This window comes from Dasypus novemcinctus, chromosome 26 (genome assembly GCF_030445035.2).
Source record: "Dasypus novemcinctus isolate mDasNov1 chromosome 26, mDasNov1.1.hap2, whole genome shotgun sequence".
In the NCBI taxonomy this organism is placed as follows: Eukaryota; Metazoa; Chordata; class Mammalia; order Cingulata; family Dasypodidae; genus Dasypus; species Dasypus novemcinctus.
This window is the reverse complement of record NC_080698.1, coordinates 8,509,224-8,530,275: the sequence shown is the minus strand read 5'-3', so window position 1 is coordinate 8,530,275 and position 21,052 is coordinate 8,509,224. Positions and strand designations below refer to the sequence as shown.

Below are 21,052 nucleotides of genomic sequence, written 5' to 3'. Positions count from 1 at the left end.
TTTAAAACTTATTATAGGCATTTTCAATGATACACAAAAAGAAAAGTACAAGTTAAACATCTTGTGTTTAACATGTAAAAAATGGTCAGAGAGATGCTTCTGTTCTTCCCTAAATTACAATCACTCTGGTGATAACATTTTTGTGCCAAGCTTTACTTCATTATTATGCTGACCTTATCGTTGAAGAACTGATGCATGGCAAGGCCATATAGCTTTGCTGTGTGGTAGAGCCAGGATTCACACTGAGCTCCATCTGGTTCCAAAGTAAGACTGGCACCATAATGCTATCTCTCATGAAAGGACTGAGAGGAAATTTATTGTCAACTCAGCAATAGTTACTCTTTTAATGAGGTGATACCAGCAAAACTAGTTCATAAAAATAATTTTTAAATGAGAAATATCATTTCTGTCTTTTTACTTTCTTACAGAAATAGGCTTTTCTAAAGTCAAATTGTAAAGGAAAGGATCATGTAGTTCATGATGGATTTTTTTAAGATCTGTAATGAGTTATTCTCTTAGAATTTTTAGTAATGTCCATTTGGAAATAGTAAGTACATGTGGAAAAATACACTAATAACTATTTAGCTTAGTATTTTTAATGAAGAGAGTATACCCATGTAACCAGCACTTAGAAGCCCTTCTCAGCTCCTACCAGGCACCTTCACTCCCTAGGATAATGACTGTCCTGACTTCTAACACCACAGACTAGTTGAAACTGCTTTGTAATATTGTCTAGAAGGAATCACAGTGATTTTGTGTATGTCTGGTTCCTTTGGCTCAATACTGTGTATGCATCGCATCTTCGTTGTTGTGAGTGGCTGTAGGTGTTCCTTCTCTTTGCTGCATAGTGTTCCATTGTGTGACTACCACACTTTTTAGCTGTGAATGAGCTAGGTGTGTACGCAGCACAGCTAGTAGGTGCAACTGGAGTGTAACCTTATCCCCTGCCAGTCTTAAGAATCAGAGCCAAAAGAGGCTCCAGACTCACAGGACACCAGGGCCTGCTGCCTCTGCATTTCACCCACAAACTGGGCTATGTATGTTTTGTTTTGGGTTTTGTATCTTAAAGACTTATTTGTTTATTCCCTGCCCACCGTTGTTTGTGCTCACTTTCTACTCTATTGTGTCCATTTGCTATCTGCTTGTCTTCTCTTTAGGAGGCACCAGGAACCAAACCTGGGACCTCTCTTGTGGGAGAGAGGTATTCAATCACTTGAGCCACCTCCTCTCCCTGCTTTGTTGTCTCTCTCTTTATGTTTCCTCTTTGTGTCTCATTGTTACATCATCTTGTTATGTCAGCTCACTGCGCCTACCCGTCGCATCAACTCACTGTCTTGCTCATTTTATGTAGGAGGTACTGGAAATGAACTCCAGGATGCACAAGTCCAAATTCTGCAGGCAGGCTGCAAACCAGTGAAGATCCTTGATGAATTCCTAGGAGATGTTGGCTGTCCAAAGTAGAGCTGGGATTTCTCTCTGAATGCTGAAGTCACTTCCCCTTTTAAGACCTTTAGCCAATTGAATGAGATGTCACTCATTGCTGATGGCAGTCTCCTTGATTGATTGTAGATGTAATCAGCCCTCTATGCAATCAACTCACTGATTATTAAAGTCCATGAAATTTCCTTGTATTACAATTAGCCCAGTGCTTGCTTGACCAAACAACTGGGCACAATTACCTGGCCAAGTTGACACATAAGCCTAACCATTACACTTTATCAGCAAGCCCTGTTTATAAAGAAAGTGATCAAGAGCCTAGCTTAGGCACAAAATGGTGACAAGCATGCCCTGGAGTGCAGGTGTGACTAGGAGTTCTATGAGAGCTCTGAAAATGGGGGGAAGGTACAAGGAATGTTACTTTTCTTGAACCTTGTGTCAGTGGGACTTCTCTTTGAGGTTTGGAAGCATTGAGTTTAAATGATTTGGGAGCCGGGGGTACCTTGGTTTTATACATGAGACACTTGGGACCCCAGGAGGCCAAAGAAGTTGATGAGGGTCCCTGACTGGCAAAGGCGTGCCTTGACTTAGAGCTCAGGTCTTTTGGTCTCCGTGCATGGTGGCCCCTCATCACACCCTGGGCCATTCATTTCCGTGGTATCCGTGACAACACTTGGAGAACAAGGAGAGTAGCCTAGGTAGTGGCTATTGCTTCCTGAGGGGTCCTTGATTTTGCTGCTTGCTGGAGAAGGGAGGGTATCTCTTTGACTGCTGGGGGTTTCCTTTAAGGTAAGATGGTCAGGAATCCAGAGGCCTGGCACATGTGTAAAGGCAGATTACCTATTACTAAGTTGAACTAAAAGGAAATGGTGAAAATCTAGTATGTAAGTTCTGCTGTCCCCTAGCATTTATAGTAAATGAGATTCTCATGAATAATCATGAGTATTCATGTCTTGTGGATTTGGAGTGAGTTGCCTGCAGTGGGGACGCCTGTGTGACTGTGTGTGTGAGAAGTCAGAAGAAAGAGGATAGGTTGGTTTAAATATCTTTATGCTTTCCCCATCATTGACAGTATTAAAATATTTGGAGGTTCCAGAAATTCAATATAAGGATTGGTCTGATATGAAAACTCAAACATAGTATAGATGGCATTCTAGTGATAAAACTAGAACAGTTTGCTTCAGTCAGTGAAATATTGTAGTTCAAGGGCATTTCAACCAAGGCGTCAGGCACTAGGTTGTTACGGTCCCCAGTTAGGCCACTTTTACCACCCTGCCCATGGGAAAAAGAACTTGACTCTCCCCAGTCCACCCTCTCCACCGACAGCCTCACACTAAAAAGGAAGATCAGTTAGCCCATTCCATTGGCCAAGTTTTTTTTTATTATCTGTGAGGCCTTCATCCTGTTTGTGTCATGTGATAACAAGGCTGCTGTACCACTTTCCGGAGAACCAGGTTACCTTTTCAGAGAGAACAGTGAGGGCCCCAGTCCCCAATAAAGAGTGTCTGTCCTAGACGCTCCCAGAAAGCTGCTGTGGGGAAGGAACAGTCTTCAAAAGAGCCCAGGCTTCCCCTTCCTTGGCCCTGATTGTGTTATTTCCGTTCTCTTGGGGACTCAGCCAGGAGATAGATGTGCTGTGAAAGGTTAGAAACAGCGATGAAATGTGCCCACGATTGGAATTTCCCAGGTTCCTTTCCCTAGATTCATGTTCGTCTCTCACCTGCTCTCAGCCCAAAGAATAAAAATAAAATCCTGAAATAACTGTTAGGCATGGTGGGCTTAACATTTTAGTAAAGATCTAATAAACCAGAAAGAGTATGAGGGATTTTTCCACTAGGCTAAACCTAATTTTAGCAAACCTTTCCATTTTTCAGGCTTCAGATGCCTGCAGTTTAAAAAAGGAAAAAAAACCTCGTATGTAGGTCAGACTCCTTCCTGCTGTTTTATGCTTTGATGCTGTTGTTCTGTAGCCACATCTCTCTCTCACCTCCCACCTCTCCCTCTCTCTGCTGAAGAAGAAATAACTAGATTTTTTTTTAAATGGAAATACGTTTACACACCCTTTGTTTGGCAAGGCCGGCTCCTATGCATTTTAGGTTTGTGTGGGCCATACTTAGTGATGTTTTGTAGAATTAATGGAAACTCTCTCAGACATTGTCATCCATTTAAAAGTGATGAGACCTATATGTCAAACACCAGAAACACCACAGGATGTTTAGATTTCGAAAGGATAAGACTTGGGGAGCAGATGTAGCTCAGTGATCTGAACTCTTATTTCCTGTGTACTAGGTCCTGGGTTCAATCCCCAGTACCTCCTTTAAAAAAAGGTGGGGTGGGGGTGGGAAATGGATGTGGCTCAACCAATCGGGCTCCCGTCTACCATATAGGAGGTCCAGGGTTCGATGCCCAGGGCCTTCTGGTGAGGGCAAGCTGGCCCACGCAGAGTGCTGGCCCGCTCAGGATGCCACGCCATGCAGGAGAGCCACCCTACGTGGGAAAGCCGCCTCGTGCAGGAGTGCCAACCAACACAGAGAGCTAGCATAGCAAGATGATGCAACAGGAGACACAGAGGAGAGAAAATAAGAAGATGTAGCAGAATAGGGAGTTGACGTGGCACAAGAGAGCCTCTCTCCCACTCTGGAGGGTCCGGGGATTGGTTCCTAGAACCATCTAATGAGAACACAAGCAGGCACAGAAGAACCCGCAGTGAATGGACAGAGAGAGCAGACGATGAGGGGAACGGGGGAAGGGGGAGAAATAAATAAATCTTTAAAAAAAGAAAAAGATAGAACTTGTCTTACAAGAAATTGATTTTGTCTTCTCCTTAATCCTCTTAAATTCTACCCCATTTTAAATTGGTCCTTAGAAATCAGCTTTTCCAAGGGGACAGATACTCCTTTGAAGCAGAGTGGTATGTGGGAAAAGAGAATGGGCCTCAGGCAGGCCTGGATTTGAATCCCAGCTCAATTTTCTTGCTCCTTGTGACCTTGGGTTCTGAGCCTTAGTTTCCTTGTCTGTGAACTGAACCCTTACTATTTCACTTGCTCCAGATACCTGAAGGATTCAGTGAGATAACTTGTCATGTTTCTGGTTAATTAAGCTATGTTCCTGCCTCTGTCCCTGGCTGTTTTGCCAGCATTGCGAGTTCTGTAGCAAGTGACAGAATAATCCCCAGACAGCACAAGGATATCACTCACTCATGAGTACTCCAGTGTCTCCCAAGACATATTGATATTTGTCTGTGCAAGTGCTCCCTTTTTGCTGCTACCTCTCCCAAGGAGCCATTGTCCTCTCATACTCCAAGCACCTGCCTCTTTGTGGCCCCGTTGATGACAGAAGGGACATAGAAACTTTTTCAGAAGGCTTCATTCAGAAGTTAAAAGAGAAAGGGAAGGTTTTTTCTAGTTGTTGAGTTTGTAGCCTTGGCAAACCCTTAAGATCTGCCCTCTCTCAGCTTGCTGCCATAAAGATGTAGGGAAATAGGTAAATGGGCCACTGTCACTGAGCCAGTGGCTTCAGAAAGAACACTACTGAGCATGATGAGCTGGGCATGATAGACAGGCGCCACCTCATGGGTCTGCTTCGATCTGCCACTGATGCTTCTCTGCCAAACTGTTTTTCGAATAGCTTGAATACCTTGATTTTCTGATTGGTGCAAGGGGCAGAGTGAAGAACTGATCCATTAGCCTGGTGTCAGTACAGTTTGCATCACGTAGTCTCTGAGGCCTTCTCTAGACGTTCACAGGTGGGGGCACAGTGACTACAAGCACTGGAGCAAGAGTACCCAGACGCATGTCTGTGCTTAATTTATATATTTTGTGACCTTGAGCAAATTACTCAATCCTCAGGAGTAATAACAGTGTCTGCATCATAGCATTGTTATGACGACTGAATGAATTAACATTTATAAAGCTTTAACTTTAAGTGCCTAGAACATAATAAGAGTGTATTTGTTTCTTGAAGTTGCTATGACAAATTACACTTGATGGCTGGAAGCTCAGATACCTGGCAGGGCCATGCTCCCACCTCTTGGGAAGAAACCCTTCTTGCCTTTTCCAGCTTTTGGCAGCTGGCTGTATTCCTTGTCTTGTGGCCGCAGCTCTCTGCTCTGTTTTCACATTGCCTTCTTTTCTCTGTGTCTTCTCCGTTTGTCCCTTATAAGAACTTGTCTACCCAGATAATTCAGGATGATCTATTTTCTCATGTCAAGACCCTTAATACATTTGCACAGACCCTTTTTCCAAAAGGAAAAAGACTCCTATTCATAGGTTTCAGAGATGGGGATGTAGATCTTTTGGGAGCCACCATTCAACTCATTACAAGGTACTAAAATGAGTGTTTGTTAAATAAAATTATTTCAGGAAATAGAGCAGTCTCACAACTTTGATACAGTAGAGAAGAAAACATGGGGCCTGAAATAGAAGAATGTATCTTAGATTTTTAGAATCCTAGCTGTCCTTTCACATGAATTGTTTAATTTGAGCATGGAGTAGTATGATGGAAAGAGAACTGGATTTGGAATCCAAAGACCAAGGTTTGATTTTTGATTCTCCTTACTAGCTGCATGCCATAAGGAAGTCTTTTAACTTTTCTGAATTCTTTTTACTCCCTCTAAAGTGAGAATATTTGCTCTCTCACAAGCATGTTGGAAGAGCCAGTGACATATGTCAAACGCTTTGTAATCTGTAAAGCACCGTAACAAACCAAAAATTCCCATGCTCCACACAGAAAGTCCAGTGATGAAGGTGGGGCAAATATTTGGTTTGACTCTTTTAATTGAGAGACTGGGGCTCAGGGCATCCTAAGTGGATCGGTCATCTGGGAGAGTGTGAAGTAAAAGTTTGCTGCTCTTAGTTTCAAACCTGGTTCATCTGATGAGGACAGTCCTGAGTGACGACTGGCTGCCATGGCTGCTGGGCCCACTTGTCAACCAGGAGCTTGGGCAACCCAGGCCTTGCTAAAGACATCCAAGTGTAAAACCCTCCCAGACTCTTGAAAACGAGAAATGATTGGAATCGAATGACTGTGTAGTGTGTCATTGGGTGGTGCACCCTTCCTTATTTCTCCCCTCTCCAAATCTGGCCCCAGCCTGTTTATCTCAGCGTTCTTGGTGACGCCTGCTTCATTGCTCCAGTGGTCAGGAGAGCCACTGCCAAGGGCTGCGGAAATGTTCTTCCTGACTGAGTTTGATTAAAGGGGTCAGCTGGTACACATTGATAGACATGGAATGTGTCTTACCTCTTCTAACATACAGATTCCCCTCCATCACTATGAGTCCATTAAAAGTATGTGGAATTTTGTTTGTTTTGATCTCCAGATTAGAATTACGTAGATCTGAATTTAAAAGTAGGTCTCCTCTATGTGATAGCCAGGCCCTGAGCCTCAACAGACTTGCAACTCCTACACTCTGGTTTATTGGACTTATCCCACTCAGCTAACATGGAGGTGAAGAAGGTCAACCCCCACACCAGGGAGCCAAGAGTGCCTACAACTGAAAGCAGGAGAATTGCATCCAGCATCCATGTGGCATCTAAGCCCCCCCTTGATATAGATGTGGAGTGGACACAACCATTCTAAGGTCCACAGGGTGGAGGAATAGAGTATGGATTAGAGTGGAGTTACCGATATTCTATTCATAAACTATTGTGATTAGTAATCGAAGAAAATGTGGCATTGGTGTGGAGAAAGTGGCCATGGTGGCTGCTGAGGGTCTGGAGTGGGAGGAAGAGATGTGGTGTGGAGGCATTTTCGGGACTTGAAGTTGTCCTGGGTGGTGCTGCAGGGACAGTTACCGGACATTGTATGTCCTCCCATGGCCCACTGGATGGACTATGGGACTGTGGGACTGGGGGAGAGTGTGGGCTATGGTGTGGACCATTGACCATGAGGTGCAGCAGTGCTCAGAGATGTATTCACCAAATGCAATGAATGTCTCATGATGATGGAGGAGGTTGTTGTTATGGAGGAAGGCGTGGGGTGAGGGGGGTGGGGGGTATGTGGGGACCTCATATTTTTTAAATGTAACATTAAAAAAATAAAAGTAGGTCTCTTGCTTCCAATGCAACAAAGTAAATCTCTCATACCACCTGGAGTATGGTTCGAGAGTCATTAATACAGACTTAAAGAGCGGGAGACACTGTATTTTTAGAAATGACCTAGCAGGTGATCTGGAGGGTAGGAAGGGAACAACAAAGTGACCCCAAAAGGAGCTGGGAGAGCACTTCCTAAAAAGCAGAGGACTGGCCCTGGTGCTTAGAATAGTATATATGCAATGGCCCCTCTTATATTTGAAACTTAGAGAGGTCTGTACCTTCCCTTCCCTTAACTTTTCTGCAAAAGCTCTTTTTCTCTGCTCTAGGCTCTGGCTCCTCTCTATCCCTTCTCAATTCTTTCCATCACACAGCAAATCTGGCCCAAATTCCTCACTCTTTCTCCAAAGACTTTCATCAAGTCCCCTGTGTAGTCTTTCCATTCAGTCCCTCCCCTCCTCTCGCCGCTTCTGTTTTCTACTCCTTCTTGGACTATAGTCCCCTTTGCCTTGAGTCATGTCTGACAAGACCTAGCATGGGATCAATTTTTTTAAACCTTTTTAAGCTTATTTGTTCTTCGGTGAAATACAAGTTCATCACACAGGTGTAGCAAATTGGAAGATGGTTCTATAGAGTTCTGCTAGTAAGCACTCAGTAAGTGGTATCTCTCAGAAATCCTGGGTATGGCATTCATATTGTTATCTGATTGTTTAACTCTAGTACTATCCCCAGTTGCCCTCCTTCACTTTATTTAGACATCATCCAAAATCCTGTCGCTCATAGAGGTTTTTCTTGAGTAACTTGATTTTGGCAGTTTTTTCGGCTTGCTCCTTCCATGGTTTCCCTTGGTGCCTGCCACTCCTTTATGTGTATCCATCCTATATGTGACATGTGTCAATCTCTGTCAGACCTAGATTGGTCAGCTCATCATCATTGCCTTTATCTGTCCATGGGGCATGGCACAGGCACATTTAATAAAATAAATAGCAACATCATTTATTAATGGTCATTTAGTCAAAGGATAGTGGTGGTGTCCACTCCAGGGGTTTCAGCACCCATTCTTGCTTTTTCTGAGGCAGTGTGGTGAAGTTGTTCTCCATCAGGTGGATCTCTGGGACTGCTCTGCTGGGCTCCTGCATATAGAATGCACAGAGTAGACCAGAGGGCCTAAGGCTTGCTGTCCTCTATTCTGGCACATATGTTAACCTATTATGCTTTAAAAAGTCCCCCAGTGTCAGTGTGCTGTCTGTATGTCCTACCTCTGATTCTTTCACTTCATTGGGGTTTTATCCATGGACACTCCTGCAGGAGTATGTTCTTTTCTGTGGGTCCCAGATCAGGGGACAGACTGGATGTAGATGGCATGTGGTTTCAAGCTTTGTGTATCTTTCTTAAGATGGAGCTTTTCTAAGCAGTGACAGGGAAGTCTTCACGTGGGTTATCTCCAGTCCTGCTCTTTGTATTTAATTGCCAGTTACCTATCAAGCCAGCCCCCCAATTTTCCAAGATTGTGCTTTATGCTCTCTCATTTCCAGCTGTTTTAGGACTGTATAGAAACGTGTACTCAGAATCATATTATTAACTTTACATAGATACTAAACTAAGAAAAAGAAAAAACTGTGTAGATTCTCTCTCCTTGTTCTCTCTTATATAAAAGAGTTTCAACCTTGGTTTATAACCATTCCACTCTTCCCTTAATTTGGAGCCCAGGGAACGGATATAGCTCAAGCAGTTGAGTACCCATCTCCAACATGGGAGGTCCTGGTTTGTTCCCGGTGCCTCCTGAAAAATACAAAACAAATGATAAAGCCTACTCAAAGAAACTGATGTGGCTTAGTGGTTAAGCACCAGCTTCGCACATACAAGGTCCCAGGTTGAATCCCTCGGTTGCAGTGCCTCAAAAAAAAAGTTTTGTGTGATCGATGTATCTTTTAAAAATAAATTTAAAAAATATATTTAAAACAAAAAACAAGCCCAGGAGCCAATCCTTTGGGTTTAAGACCTACTTAAATATCCACTATCATACCTAAAACAAGGTTTGACAAACTACAGTCCTCACCACCTATTTTTATATAGCTCTTAAGAATAATTTTTCTCTTCTTAAATGAATGAGAAAATTCAAAAGTTTTTCATGTCATATGGAAATTATGTGAAATTCACATTTCAATGTCCATAAATAAAGATTTATTGGAACACAGCCACACCCAGTTATGTATCATCTATGGCTGCCTTCACACTGAACAACAGAGTTGTGATGTGTGACCCACAAAATCTTAAAATATTTGCTATCTGTCTCTACAGAAAAAGCTCCCTGTCTCCCGTTCTAAAGGCTCATATGAACTGAATACAGGAGGCATCTATCTTACTGTTCTTCTTTTCCCTAGGATCTCCTGTCAATTTCAAAACAAGGAGAGATCGAGTTGTCGGTCTTGTTTGCTGTCTTCCTCCAGGACATGATGGGAGGCAAAGAGGGAGATGGTTTTATGGGCAAATCTTGGCAGTTCAAATCAGAATCCTTCTTAAGGTTGATTTCACAGTAGTGACCAAATAGCCTTTCAGCCAGACCTGACTTCTGCGAAACCTGTGTATGAAGCCTGATCTTGACCCATGAGGCACCGGCCCTTGGACTCTGGACCCAGTTGCCGTTTGCTTTGGTCTGTGCTTCTTAGTAAGACACTTTTAACAATCCCCTGTTCACTCAGACTAACCAGAATTACTACTTTCTTTTGGAGCAATTTTCTTTGTAATTGTCTCTTGCCAGCTACCTGCCTATACCAGGGTTTAATCAATCATTCACTCCATTGGTGTGCCCTTGTTGCCTCCCTGCCCCTACCCCGAAATTTTTAAAAAGCTGAAATAGAGGTTATTACAGATTATTTTTCTATTGGTATTTCCAGTCCTTTGGAGGGTTAGGCATGCTTCTCTGTATTTAGTAGTCTCAGACATTGAATTGATCCCTTTCTTATACCCCTTCCTAGTATACTTACCATAGTACTTTAAATCTCCACAGGTCAGATACCAGGCCCAGGTTCCATGATGCCTGGGCAGCCCATGCCAGGCCGCATGATTCCCAGCGTTGCAGCCAACATCCACCCCTCTGGGACTGGCCCTACCCCTCCTGGTATGCCTTCAATGCCAGGAAGCATCTTAGGACCCCGGGTACCCCTCACGGCACCTAACGGCATGTGTAAGTAGTGCAGTTGGGAGATTCGTTACCCCTGGGGAGGGATGCGGATAAAGGAGGAAGACTTTGTTCTCTGCCTCAGTCACTTTTCATCTAACCCAGCCTGCTAACTTGTAGAGATTTGGGAGGTCTCTGGATAGTACAACCAGTCAACAGTGCGTTCTGGAAGACTGGTTTTCAGTCAATGATCCTCAGCAAACCTAATGGGCTGATACACAGGCAATGAGGGCAAAGTGCTTCCATCCATTTTGGCTTTCATGCCATACTTTCATGGCATGCACTATCCTAGGTCCCAAGGTTTGTGGGGAAGCTGAAAAAACATTTCTCTCCCCCTCCTGTTCAAACCTGTGTAGTTTGGATGCTGGTAGACACAGAGCTACTGGCTGTTATTTTATAGGAGCCCTTTATGAGAACACAAGGTTCAAAAGAACGTAAGTGTAAAGGAAAGAATAGGAACTAGTTTAGGGCAGAAATAACAAGTTTCTTAGGGCTGCTCAGATACATCGGCAGTGGCTGTTTAAAGGAAAGTGGCTGTTTCAAGGAAAGAGCATTCAGATGTTATGTTGAGAGGGATGTGACTCCCCATCAAGCTCAGTAGAAAGTACTGATGCTGCTGAGCGATGTCCATCTGAGAAGGTGGAGAGCCCCCCTGCCCAATGAGCATTTCAGGGATTTTGAGCCATTAACGTGGCTCCAGGATACTGGGCAGGCCATCTTGGGTAAGTTGCTTCCCATCTTCAGGCCTCAGTTTCCTCCATTGTAAGATGACATGAGGGATTAGATCATTGGGCTCCCAGGTGCTTTGAAGAACCTTACCCATCTGGTGGAAACTCCTGCTTGTGGGGTTGGGTGAATTGTCTGATGGGCAAGGCTGCACTTTAATTATTTGTCTCATGTTTTCAATTCTGGCAAAATGCAGAGAAGCTTTTTAAAGCCTGGATTTTAAATGATCTCTAGGGTTCCTTTGCACACTAAAGAAACTACAGTTGAATGGGGAAAGAACCTCAGACACTCAGACTAATTGTTCCCTTCAGGACCTGACCTACTTTTGGCCAAATATCCAAGACCTTCTGTTGAGGAGCCCTGGGCCTCCCAGGACTGTCTACCTTGTCAGCAGCTGCCTCACTTGAAGCTCTGTGGCCCTGGCTGAGAGAGTTAATCAGCAAGACATTATTGATGATAATCTACCTGTTTTGTGCTTGGCTAATTAAGCAAGTTACTATAAAAGAAAGAAAAATAGTAAGATGTAGAACTTGTCCAGGATGCTTATTATTTAACCAAAGAGAGAAAATTAGCAGAGAGAACCATTAAGATACAATAAAATGAAAATATAACTAAGTTGCAGAGTTCTGGAGTGATTCCTGGAAAAGGTGGGGCAGTTGTAGACGCCTCCCATTCTCTCAACCACTTGGGTTAGAGTAAGCAAGGTTCAAGGGTACCTGACCTGTGTAGACCAAGGCAGGCTGCATTGTTACCTGCCCCAAAGAAAATTGCTTCCTATGTCATTTGTCTCTGAGTGGGCTTTTTCCAAAGCCCTTGCATTTCCTGCAATAACAAGTTATCTTGGATATTTTGCAGATCCCCCTCCGCCGCAGCAGCAGCCGCCGCCGCCGCCACCCACAGATGGGGTCCCTCCACCTCCTGCTCCAGGCCCACCAGCCTTGGCTGCTCCCTAGCCTGGAAGATGCAGGGAACAGCCATACCCAGAGCCACCAGCTGGAATGGGATGACAAGACTTGTGCTCCTCAGCTTCTTTGGGTTTCTTTCAAGATTTTTCTTCTCACAGCCCTCAGCACGCGTCCCGTGTCTCCCCTTTCCTCCTCCCTGCCCTGCCCCCATGCTCTGACACCTGTTGTGTCAGGTTCTCGGTCAGCATTCAAAGGGAAGCCTGTGGTGATGGCTTGCCCTGGTCCTCCTTGAAATAACCTGCATCTCCCCTGTCCCGGTGGGGGGGTAGGTTAGCGGTTTATCTACAAGTCCTGTCAACATAAGTATTCTATATCTTTATTATTTTTGCTCTCCTGCAGTTTTTCCTTTGTCTTATGCTTCTTTGGATAATGCTTTATAATCATTCTCTCTTTTGCTGTTGTTGTTTTAAAGGAGAGCATCCTAAGTTAATAGAAACCAAAAATGGTGATGGGTTTAAGGGGTATAGTCATGGAGAACAAACATTTAAGGCATTATAAGTGACCTTATTTTTGCTTATCTGAGCTAAGAATGGTGCTGATGGTGAAGTCTCCTGAGACTGTGGCCACACACAGATGCACCAAAATTAAAATAGGTAGGTAAGGGGGCCCCATTGATTCTACTACCTACTGAGGACTGTGAGGGCCTCCACCCTACCAGGCAGAACATACCACTTTAGCACGTAGTTGGGGAAAGCACAAGCATTAGAGCAGACCCACCCGTTCCCCAAGCCCTCCAAGTTTTGGTTTTCTATGCAGATGATTTGTTGGAGTAGGGGTGGGTGTTTTGTTTTCCTAAGAGCAGTATGAGCTTTGAGGGTTGGAATTTGGGAAGCCATTCCTTGGTCCCCCTAGACTAGCCAGGAAAGTTTTAGGGGGTTAGGGCAATGGCTACCCAATGTGTCTAGCCTACTAGTCACGGCTTTGTGTGCATTCTTTTGTCTCCCTCTTTACAAAACCCTTAAAAAGAAAAAAGAAAAAAAAGTAAGTAGTTGATAGTGTTAGACATTTTAGCTTATGGAACTTGGTTAGCATGGCTTGGGGGTACAAAGTCCCTTAACTACCTCTTGCAGTAGCCGGGGTGAGCGGAATTTAGTGAAGCGGTACTTTAGGTTTGGGGTGGGATTGGAGAAGTGGAGCAGGACCAATGGCCTCTAGTACCTTCTCCCTTCCCTTTCTGAAATCTCACATTCCATCGGTCACAAGGGTCATCAGGGAGAAGCTGGGGGTACCAAGGAACTCACCTGGCATTCAGGGCTTCATGCTTTGAGATTTTGAGTGCCAGGGCTGGAAGAGTGAAATTCCAGAAGAAGAGCCACAAAATGCCTTAATTTGAGCCCATTTCTAGCCCTGCTGATGAGTGACTTGAGAGTTCTTGGTTTTCTCTTGTCCTTCCCTCCCTCTCTCTCTTCATGGGTGGGAAGAGGGTATTTTTGGTAGAGCTTTGTTTCCAAAGCATCTGACCTATTCACTTCACATTCTCAAGTGGCAGTTTCATTACTTAGAATGCAAGGTAGAACAACATCTTCTGGATTTTTAAAAAATATGTATTCTATAAAGCTTTACTTATGAGAGGGTGTAGAGAGGTGTTTCTGAAACACCTTAGAACTTTTTTCCTTAATATCAGAAAGCAAAAAAAAAACAAAACAAAAACACACACATACAAAAAAAAAAAAAAAAACCCACAATTGTGATTTGCCTTTTAAACCCTCAGGTGTTACCTCTGACCAGGTGGTCCTGGTCGCACCATCAGAGTACTGGGAACCAAGCATCTTTGTTCCTTTGTGTTGTGCGTTCTGGACTCTTGGGGCGGACATGATGTTGTCCCTACTAGAGTTTAGTTCCAATGCAGTTGCCTCCAGAGAGACCCCAGTGCCTTTTCAGAATGGCCAGGGTTTTTCCTATTTCCTGTCAATCTTTCCCAAAGGAAATTCATTCCAAATACCTTTCCCCTGGGGTCTTAGAAGGAAAATGGAATTTTGGTTCATACTGTGGTCCCTTGTAACCTCAGGTTTTTAATGTGATCACTTTCAAATTTAAGAAGATCCAGGTGGAAATATTTTTACTATGCTGGTAATAATATTACAGAATTCCTGAATTCTTAACATTGATATGTTTCAGTCCAAGTGGTGATTTTTTTTTTCATATTCTATGATCTGGTTTCATTCTGTAATACAGCCACCCAATTTTGTGAGGGGAGGGGGGTGGGAAATAATATGTGGTTTTTGTACAAACACGTGTTCCCAGTGTCTTATTATTTTGGAAAAATGAGGTGGGGGGCCAAGGAAGTGGGAGAAAATGGATCAGGAAGCCTAATCTCCCTGCTTTTCAATGAATAAATGTAATACCATTTACAGATTCTAATCCCATTGCCTACATTCCCCCATATATAGCCTATGAAGAAAAATATTCATAGGCTCTTTTTCACCTGGTCCTCATTGGCAATTAAAATTCAGTGGCTCAGGGATGCCTTGACTGATCGCCTTCATAATGCTTAAGTTGTGTGCCTCACCCACCATTTATTTCCATGGTCAAAGTGAAGAAAGAAGAGTGAAAATCCTTCAGAAAGGGTGACCAACATCCTGGCCCCTCCAAGAGATGAGTGGGTTCACTTGGTGAGCTGACAGTGTTTGTTGTGGTCCATTTTAGACAGGTGTGAATGGGCAGAGAATTCCATCAACCTTGATAAGACTCCAGGGACAGTGTTTGAGCACCCACAGGTGCACACCCTGTGCAGAAAACAGCAGCCGTTGCCAATGAGGCAAAAGAAGCAGATTCTCTACCTGCCATGAGATGAAATTAAATTCCCTCTCCACTCTTCATGAAAGTGTGCCAGGCTGAGTGAGCATTGCTTTCTGGCCTGTTCCGAGTCACCTGCAGGAAAAAGAACTAGAATCAGCTGGATCTTACAGGATTCCTGTAGTTTCCTGAAGGTGAGGAGGGAAGTTAATCCTTCATCCAAACTAACCAAAGACTGATTGGTAAACTTGGGAAACTATTTTTAGAGCATAATAGAACATGTGCAGTCAGTCTGCTTCAAATTCCTTTCTTGAAAAAAAAAAAAAAAAACTCGGGGGAGCTGCTGTGTGTCTGGTTGAGAGCTGGCTTCCCATATATGAGGTCCCAACCTCAAAAAAAAAAAAAAATTGTTAGCATACAAGCTTATTGGCCCTACCCTCAAAACTTTTTAGATTAAATAGGTCTAGGATGAGTTCTAAGAATTTACATATTTAATAAGTTCCCTGGGGATACCAGTGGAGCTGTGGGACCACCCATTGAGAACCACTGATGAAAAAGGATGTTTGGTAAGCACTCTTGAAGATTTCAGCAGTTCAGTGGGAACATTTCAGGGCCTCCTATGTGGCATTGGACCTTGTGCATTGCAGTCATAGTCATGAATAATGTAGGCAAAGTCTCTGGCCTTCAGTCACTTTTCACTCTAGGGGTGGCAGAGAGGGAACCAGATCAGAAATAGTTAACAGCTAGGATCACTTAAAGATTGTGCTACCTGTTCATGAAGGAAAAAATAAAACAATGCAATCAAGAGTTTTTTCAGAACAGCTTCTGGGAAATAAGGTGTATAGTCTGTAAATTAGAAGATTCATGATTTGTCCTGCTGGGTATGGAAACTAAGAGGTTGATCTTCAGGAAAACCTTGCATCTGAACACCTAGTGCCAGCTTCTGAGAGGCTCTTTTCTGCAGACTTCTTTGCCTGTGACTCTTAATTATAAAATACCTCCATTGTACAGCTCTAAGTACATAGTTCTTGTTTAGTGGTTCCTGTTGAAGGAGAATTTCTTCCTGGGGAAAAATGTACAAGCAGCTTGATCCCCTGTTGATGGATTCTTGCCACTTAAGGAGGTCATATTTCTGAATGGAATGAAAGGCATATCCTTAAACGAAAATGTGCTAGTCCTCCTTCATCAGGCCCAGGACATCCATGGTAAAATCTGTGTTGAATCTCCTTGTGGACAGTGTCCCCTGAGCTTCATTTATTTCCCTGTGTTTTGTGTGCAGGCATGCAACCACTCTGGCCCTTAGGAAATACTTTTATGCCTGAACTCCTTGGTGAGAGAGCTGAGACAAGATGAGACTACACAAACGGTGCCTAAAAGAAAGTTCTGTCACTCTCAAAGAAGTTCCAAAACCCAACATAGCAAGCTCACTCTAGGAAACTCTTCCTAGGACTGGAAAGGAACCTTATTTGATCCGTCTCTTTTTGTTCCTAGCCATCTTTATTACTCCCTATCCCTCCTACCCCCTGTCCTTTTCCCATACTGAGAGCCAGTAGGTGAATATTTCTGGCAGTCATCTTATCCTTGAAGGGGAGATCTTAGGGTACATCCTTTGTAGGCCTCAACAGAATAGCCAAGATTAATTCCGGTACCCTGACCACCACCTTCAGACAGCTAAAACAGTAAAGATGTCTCCCACTTTGGCTGGTACAGTGACAGTCTACCATCCAAGGTACCTTCACCACCACGCAGTCCAGGAGCAGCAGTGCTTTGGTCAGTAGTTGCCCCTTTGCACGGGCTGATTTGGCCTTAAGTGATAGGTCTTCTGTGGCCATCCATACTTGACTGCCGTTCCTTGATTCAGCCAGCCTTTTCTGTGTCTTTGAAGGATAGTAGCTGTGGCATTCCCAAGAAGCATTTGGAGATGCCTCCTGCTGAAGCAGCAGGTCACTTTCACAGAAGAGCCTAAGAGCCTAGTTGCTCCACACCTGAGGCTGGCTGTGTTGGCTTGTGCTATGTGACTTTCTCCCAAGTGACTTGGATTTGGGGTAATGAAATTCCAGAAGCCTTTCAAATGTGGTACATCCTGCAGTCCTAACAAAAAGACCACCTCTAAATTGTGCTTTTTCTGAGATGATTCCACTTGGTCAACTGAGAATTCAGAGTTCCTTGGAGTGAAAGGTGGTGGTCGGCATGAACTCAGACCCCTGACCCTTCCCTTCCTTCTGAGCATGGTCTCAGAGGCCTTTTCCCAGCAGCCTCTCGACAAAACGGTCACAGATAGCCTTGCAGCCTCCAACTGTGAGTTTCCTCCGGCGTACTGGGAGGAGAGAGACCCTGCTAGCTGTGTTCTGTGTCTGATACAGGAAGAGTCTGGACTCATCAACTTTTAAATGCTTGAGTTGGAGTTGGGGGATGGGGCTTATATTCTGCCAAGTGAGGTCTTAGGTCTGAATCCTGCTGCTTCTGAGTTTCAGAAAATGGAATGAAAATCCTACAAATTAAAATGAAAGGATTTGGAATCACGATATTAGGTCCTGGCTTACTACTACACTAGCATGATGTTGGTTGGACAAAGTTGCCAATTCAGTTTCTGATGTGTAAAATAGGGCCTACTCACCTAAGATATTCATAGTATGATTTTGAAGAATACATCAAATTAAAGCACTAGGAAAACTGAGAACTCTCTAAGATGTTAATATTTAGTACAGAGGACATAAAATCAAAAATTGCTACTGCTTGTCCAGACAGAACTATGTTTCTGGCCACAGCACTCATAGCTCTGGATAGCAACCCCCTGGTGCAACTAGTGGCTATACATGCACAGGGAGACAGGCTGTAGTCATGACAATGGGCCTTGTGCCTGCCTTGGCACTGGAGGCAGGTTGCCAAAGCCAGTAGGAACCTCAGACATGCAGAAGCCACTGCTTTACAAAGCAGCTCCGATGCCCAAATGCATGAGACCTGAGTGTTGGGCCATGGTGTAAACTCTAGGTAGAGGTCAGTTTCCCTTTCCTTCACTCTCCAGTTCCTACATCTTACATTTCTTCTTTACCTCAGCATTTGTGCCTAGAAAAAGTAAATTACGTTCATTAGACCAGGGTCCATGAGCTTGAATTGAAAATTCAAAAAAAATATCCTTGTGGGGACATGTTGGTGCAGGTGTGATATATTTATTAAATAGTGCACTGTATAATGTAGACTTAGCATGATGCTTATTTTGATTTAGTATGTTCTGAGTGCAGTGGATAACTGCCTACAAAAGGTAAGGATGGCGGAGATGGTTTTATGTCTCTGTGGGAAAACTCGCATTTCTAAATGTTTGCCGAAAATGATGGTTTGAACAGATGTTGAACCATGTTAGGTTGTCAGGTATTGAAATTATGGGAAAGTTGTAAAATGTAATTTTGAATAATCCTAAGATTTAAATTTAAAGACATGCTGATGTTGAGTGTCATAAAAGTATCTGCTGCTACATTCTGAGAAGGGGTCCGTGGTTTTGCCCAGACTGGCAAGGCTCTGTGTAACAAAAAAAAGAACTCTTGCATTAGACACTATGGTCTCTAAACACTTTAACATAAATGAAACTCAAGAGAGTCACTCTCCCAAGGTCACACAGATCAGATGCCAATTCCCATCACATGCCACTGCCTGAATGATCTCCCATCCATCTCAGGGAGACGTCACCCACCAGGTGCTGTGCTCAGTTCCAAAACTGCTGGCGAAATCTGCTAGGCAGGATCAGAATCAATCTGTTTGAATAGCAACAGTTGATTTAAAACCACAAATTGAAGAAAATGGTAACAGACTTTGTCTCAAGGGAAGGAAAGGAGGTGATGGATCAACAGATGAGGAAGAAGACATTTTCACATTTTGTTATTCCATATGCTTGTTTTACTTCAAAAGTTGAGTTTAAAAGAATGTAGTTATCAAAATACTTAAATAAAATGAGAAACAGCCAGAGTAGATTGTTTTATTAGCAAAAGGGTGGGAGAAGATCCACCCTCCAGGCTTCTCTTGTGTAAAGGGCGGGAGTGATTGTTGTGCCCCAAACATTAAGGGACCTTTCCCACAGATGGTCTTAGGAAGGGGAGGACAGTGGCACATCCTTCACTCAGTCACAACCCAAAAGATAAGGAGATAATGAGAGAAACAGAGGGACACAAGCGTGTATATAAAGTAAAAAAAAAAAAAAAATCCAGATAAGCTATAAAAAAGGGAAACGGAGGTTGGAGGTAAAGGTGAGTGTGGTGGTGTGGTGTCTCTGGCCAACAGGCAAATGCAGAGAGCCCTGCCTGGCCTTCTACTTAGAGGTTGTGTTTCAAACTAGTGAGTTACTGTCCCCAGAGGCAGCATAAAGCCATGGAGCAAGCCTCGGAGTGTACCCCCTTAGCAGGGAACTCCTGACCCCCAGTTCTGGGACAGCGACGGGAGTTGTCATTCGTTCATGCCTTCTGCAAGCCTCACCGAGTCTCCCTCTGAGCCTGGTGCTGTGCACTCCAGTTGCGGCCGGGTGAGGAATTATTCAGATTATGAAAAATAACCGCCTGGGGCAGGCTGACAAGGCTTCATGAGGGGAAGGTGATTGGAGCTGAGTTTTCCAGGGATGAGGAGGCAGCTGACGGGAGGCAAGGATGGAAGAGAATACCAGTCCAACCAAAGAGGTTGAAACGGTAGTTCTGGTGAGAGAAGCAGGCTTTGAACTAGGGCAACTCTCCAGGAACCGTGTGAGAGAGAGGAGGGGAGAGAATCTCCAACTTGGTCACCGTCATGTTCTCCACGGGGAAGAAATGACAGCGTCTAATGCCATAGTCGCCAAATCTCCTCGGACTGAGACCCCAAACCGAAGGTCATCTGGGCCAGTAGCACACCAGGAGGGAAACTCAAAGGTGAAGGGGCGGCTGGGGTCCTCAGAAGACTGCTCCCTGGGCTTCCGGAGGTCAGGGTACCCGCCAAGGATTCTACCCCAGCAGATCGCCAGCAGCCCAGGCGGCGGCTCTGCCTCTCCACCAGCAGGGCTCCCGGAGTGACGTCCTGGGCTGCCCCTGAGCCGCTGCCTGGCCCCAGACCACCCGGCGGTCCGCGCGTCCTGCGGTCGCGAGCTAGGCCGCTGGGCGCTTGAGCTTTGGTGGTCCCGGACACCTGGGCGGCGGTGGTGGGGTCACGGACATGCCACTTAATCACCTCCTACTCTGGGGGAGGAGGGGAGAAAGGAAAGGGTCGGGATTAAAGGCCCTCCACAGGCGCCCGGAGGAGAAAGGCAGGACAGCCGCAGCCCCGGGAGGGCCGGGCCCCCACGCTGGGCTCCTGGCGGGCCTGGCTGGGCGAGCTCTGGGCCGGGGGCCTCGGCTGCCGACAGATTAGCTCTGATCCGATTAGAGCCCGGGGGCCGCTCCGTGCCCTCCCCTGGCGCGGCCAGCGCCTGCCACGCCTCCGGGGGGCTCCCCGGCTCCTGCCGCAGGGCGAGCTCGGCGCACGGGGCCAGGCTCGTTCCCACCGCGCGGCCCGGGGCTCCGCACCCCGCCGCCCTTCCGAGCCCCGCGGCGCGGCGGGCGGGCGGGGTCCTCGGGTCAGGGCTGGGGCCGGGCCCCGGCGCCCCTCGCGGGGAGGACGAGGCGCGGCCCCGCCCCCGCGGCCCCCAGCTCGTGCACCTGTCGCCAGCGCCACACGTGGCGCTGCGCGCCGGGCCCCGCGCGGCTCCGCGGCCGCCGGTCGGCGCGCCCAGGGACGGGGTCCGTCCGTCCGTCCCCGCCGCGGGCCGCCCGAGCGGGGTCGGCGTCAGCGCTACGTGCGGCGGGGCGGGCTGCGGGCGGGGAGGGGGCGGCGCCGAGCGCGCGGCGGCGCGGGGGGCGGGAGGCGGCGCCGGGCGGCCGACGGCGGCGGAGGCATGCGGCTCCTCGCGCTGCCCGCCGCGGGCTGAGGCGCCGCAGCACCGCGATCCGAGGGGCAGCCGGTGGGCGACAGCGTCGGGGCGCCGCGCC

General features: G+C 45.7%; 1 protein-coding gene across 2 annotated transcripts in view; it reads left to right on the top strand.

Moving 5' to 3' along the window:
- Positions 1-14,461, top strand: part of SMARCC1 (SWI/SNF related BAF chromatin remodeling complex subunit C1) — a 226,989-nt gene extending 212,528 nt beyond the window's left edge. For both annotated transcript variants that reach the window (XM_058288407.2, XM_058288408.2), the window contains exons 27-28: positions 10,477-10,653; positions 12,229-14,461. In XM_058288407.2, the coding sequence (XP_058144390.1) occupies positions 10,477-10,653; positions 12,229-12,326 (275 nt within the window). In that variant the 3' untranslated portion in view covers positions 12,327-14,461. The remainder of the gene's footprint in view (positions 1-10,476; positions 10,654-12,228) is intronic.
- The last annotated feature ends 6,591 nt before the right edge of the window (positions 14,462-21,052 follow it).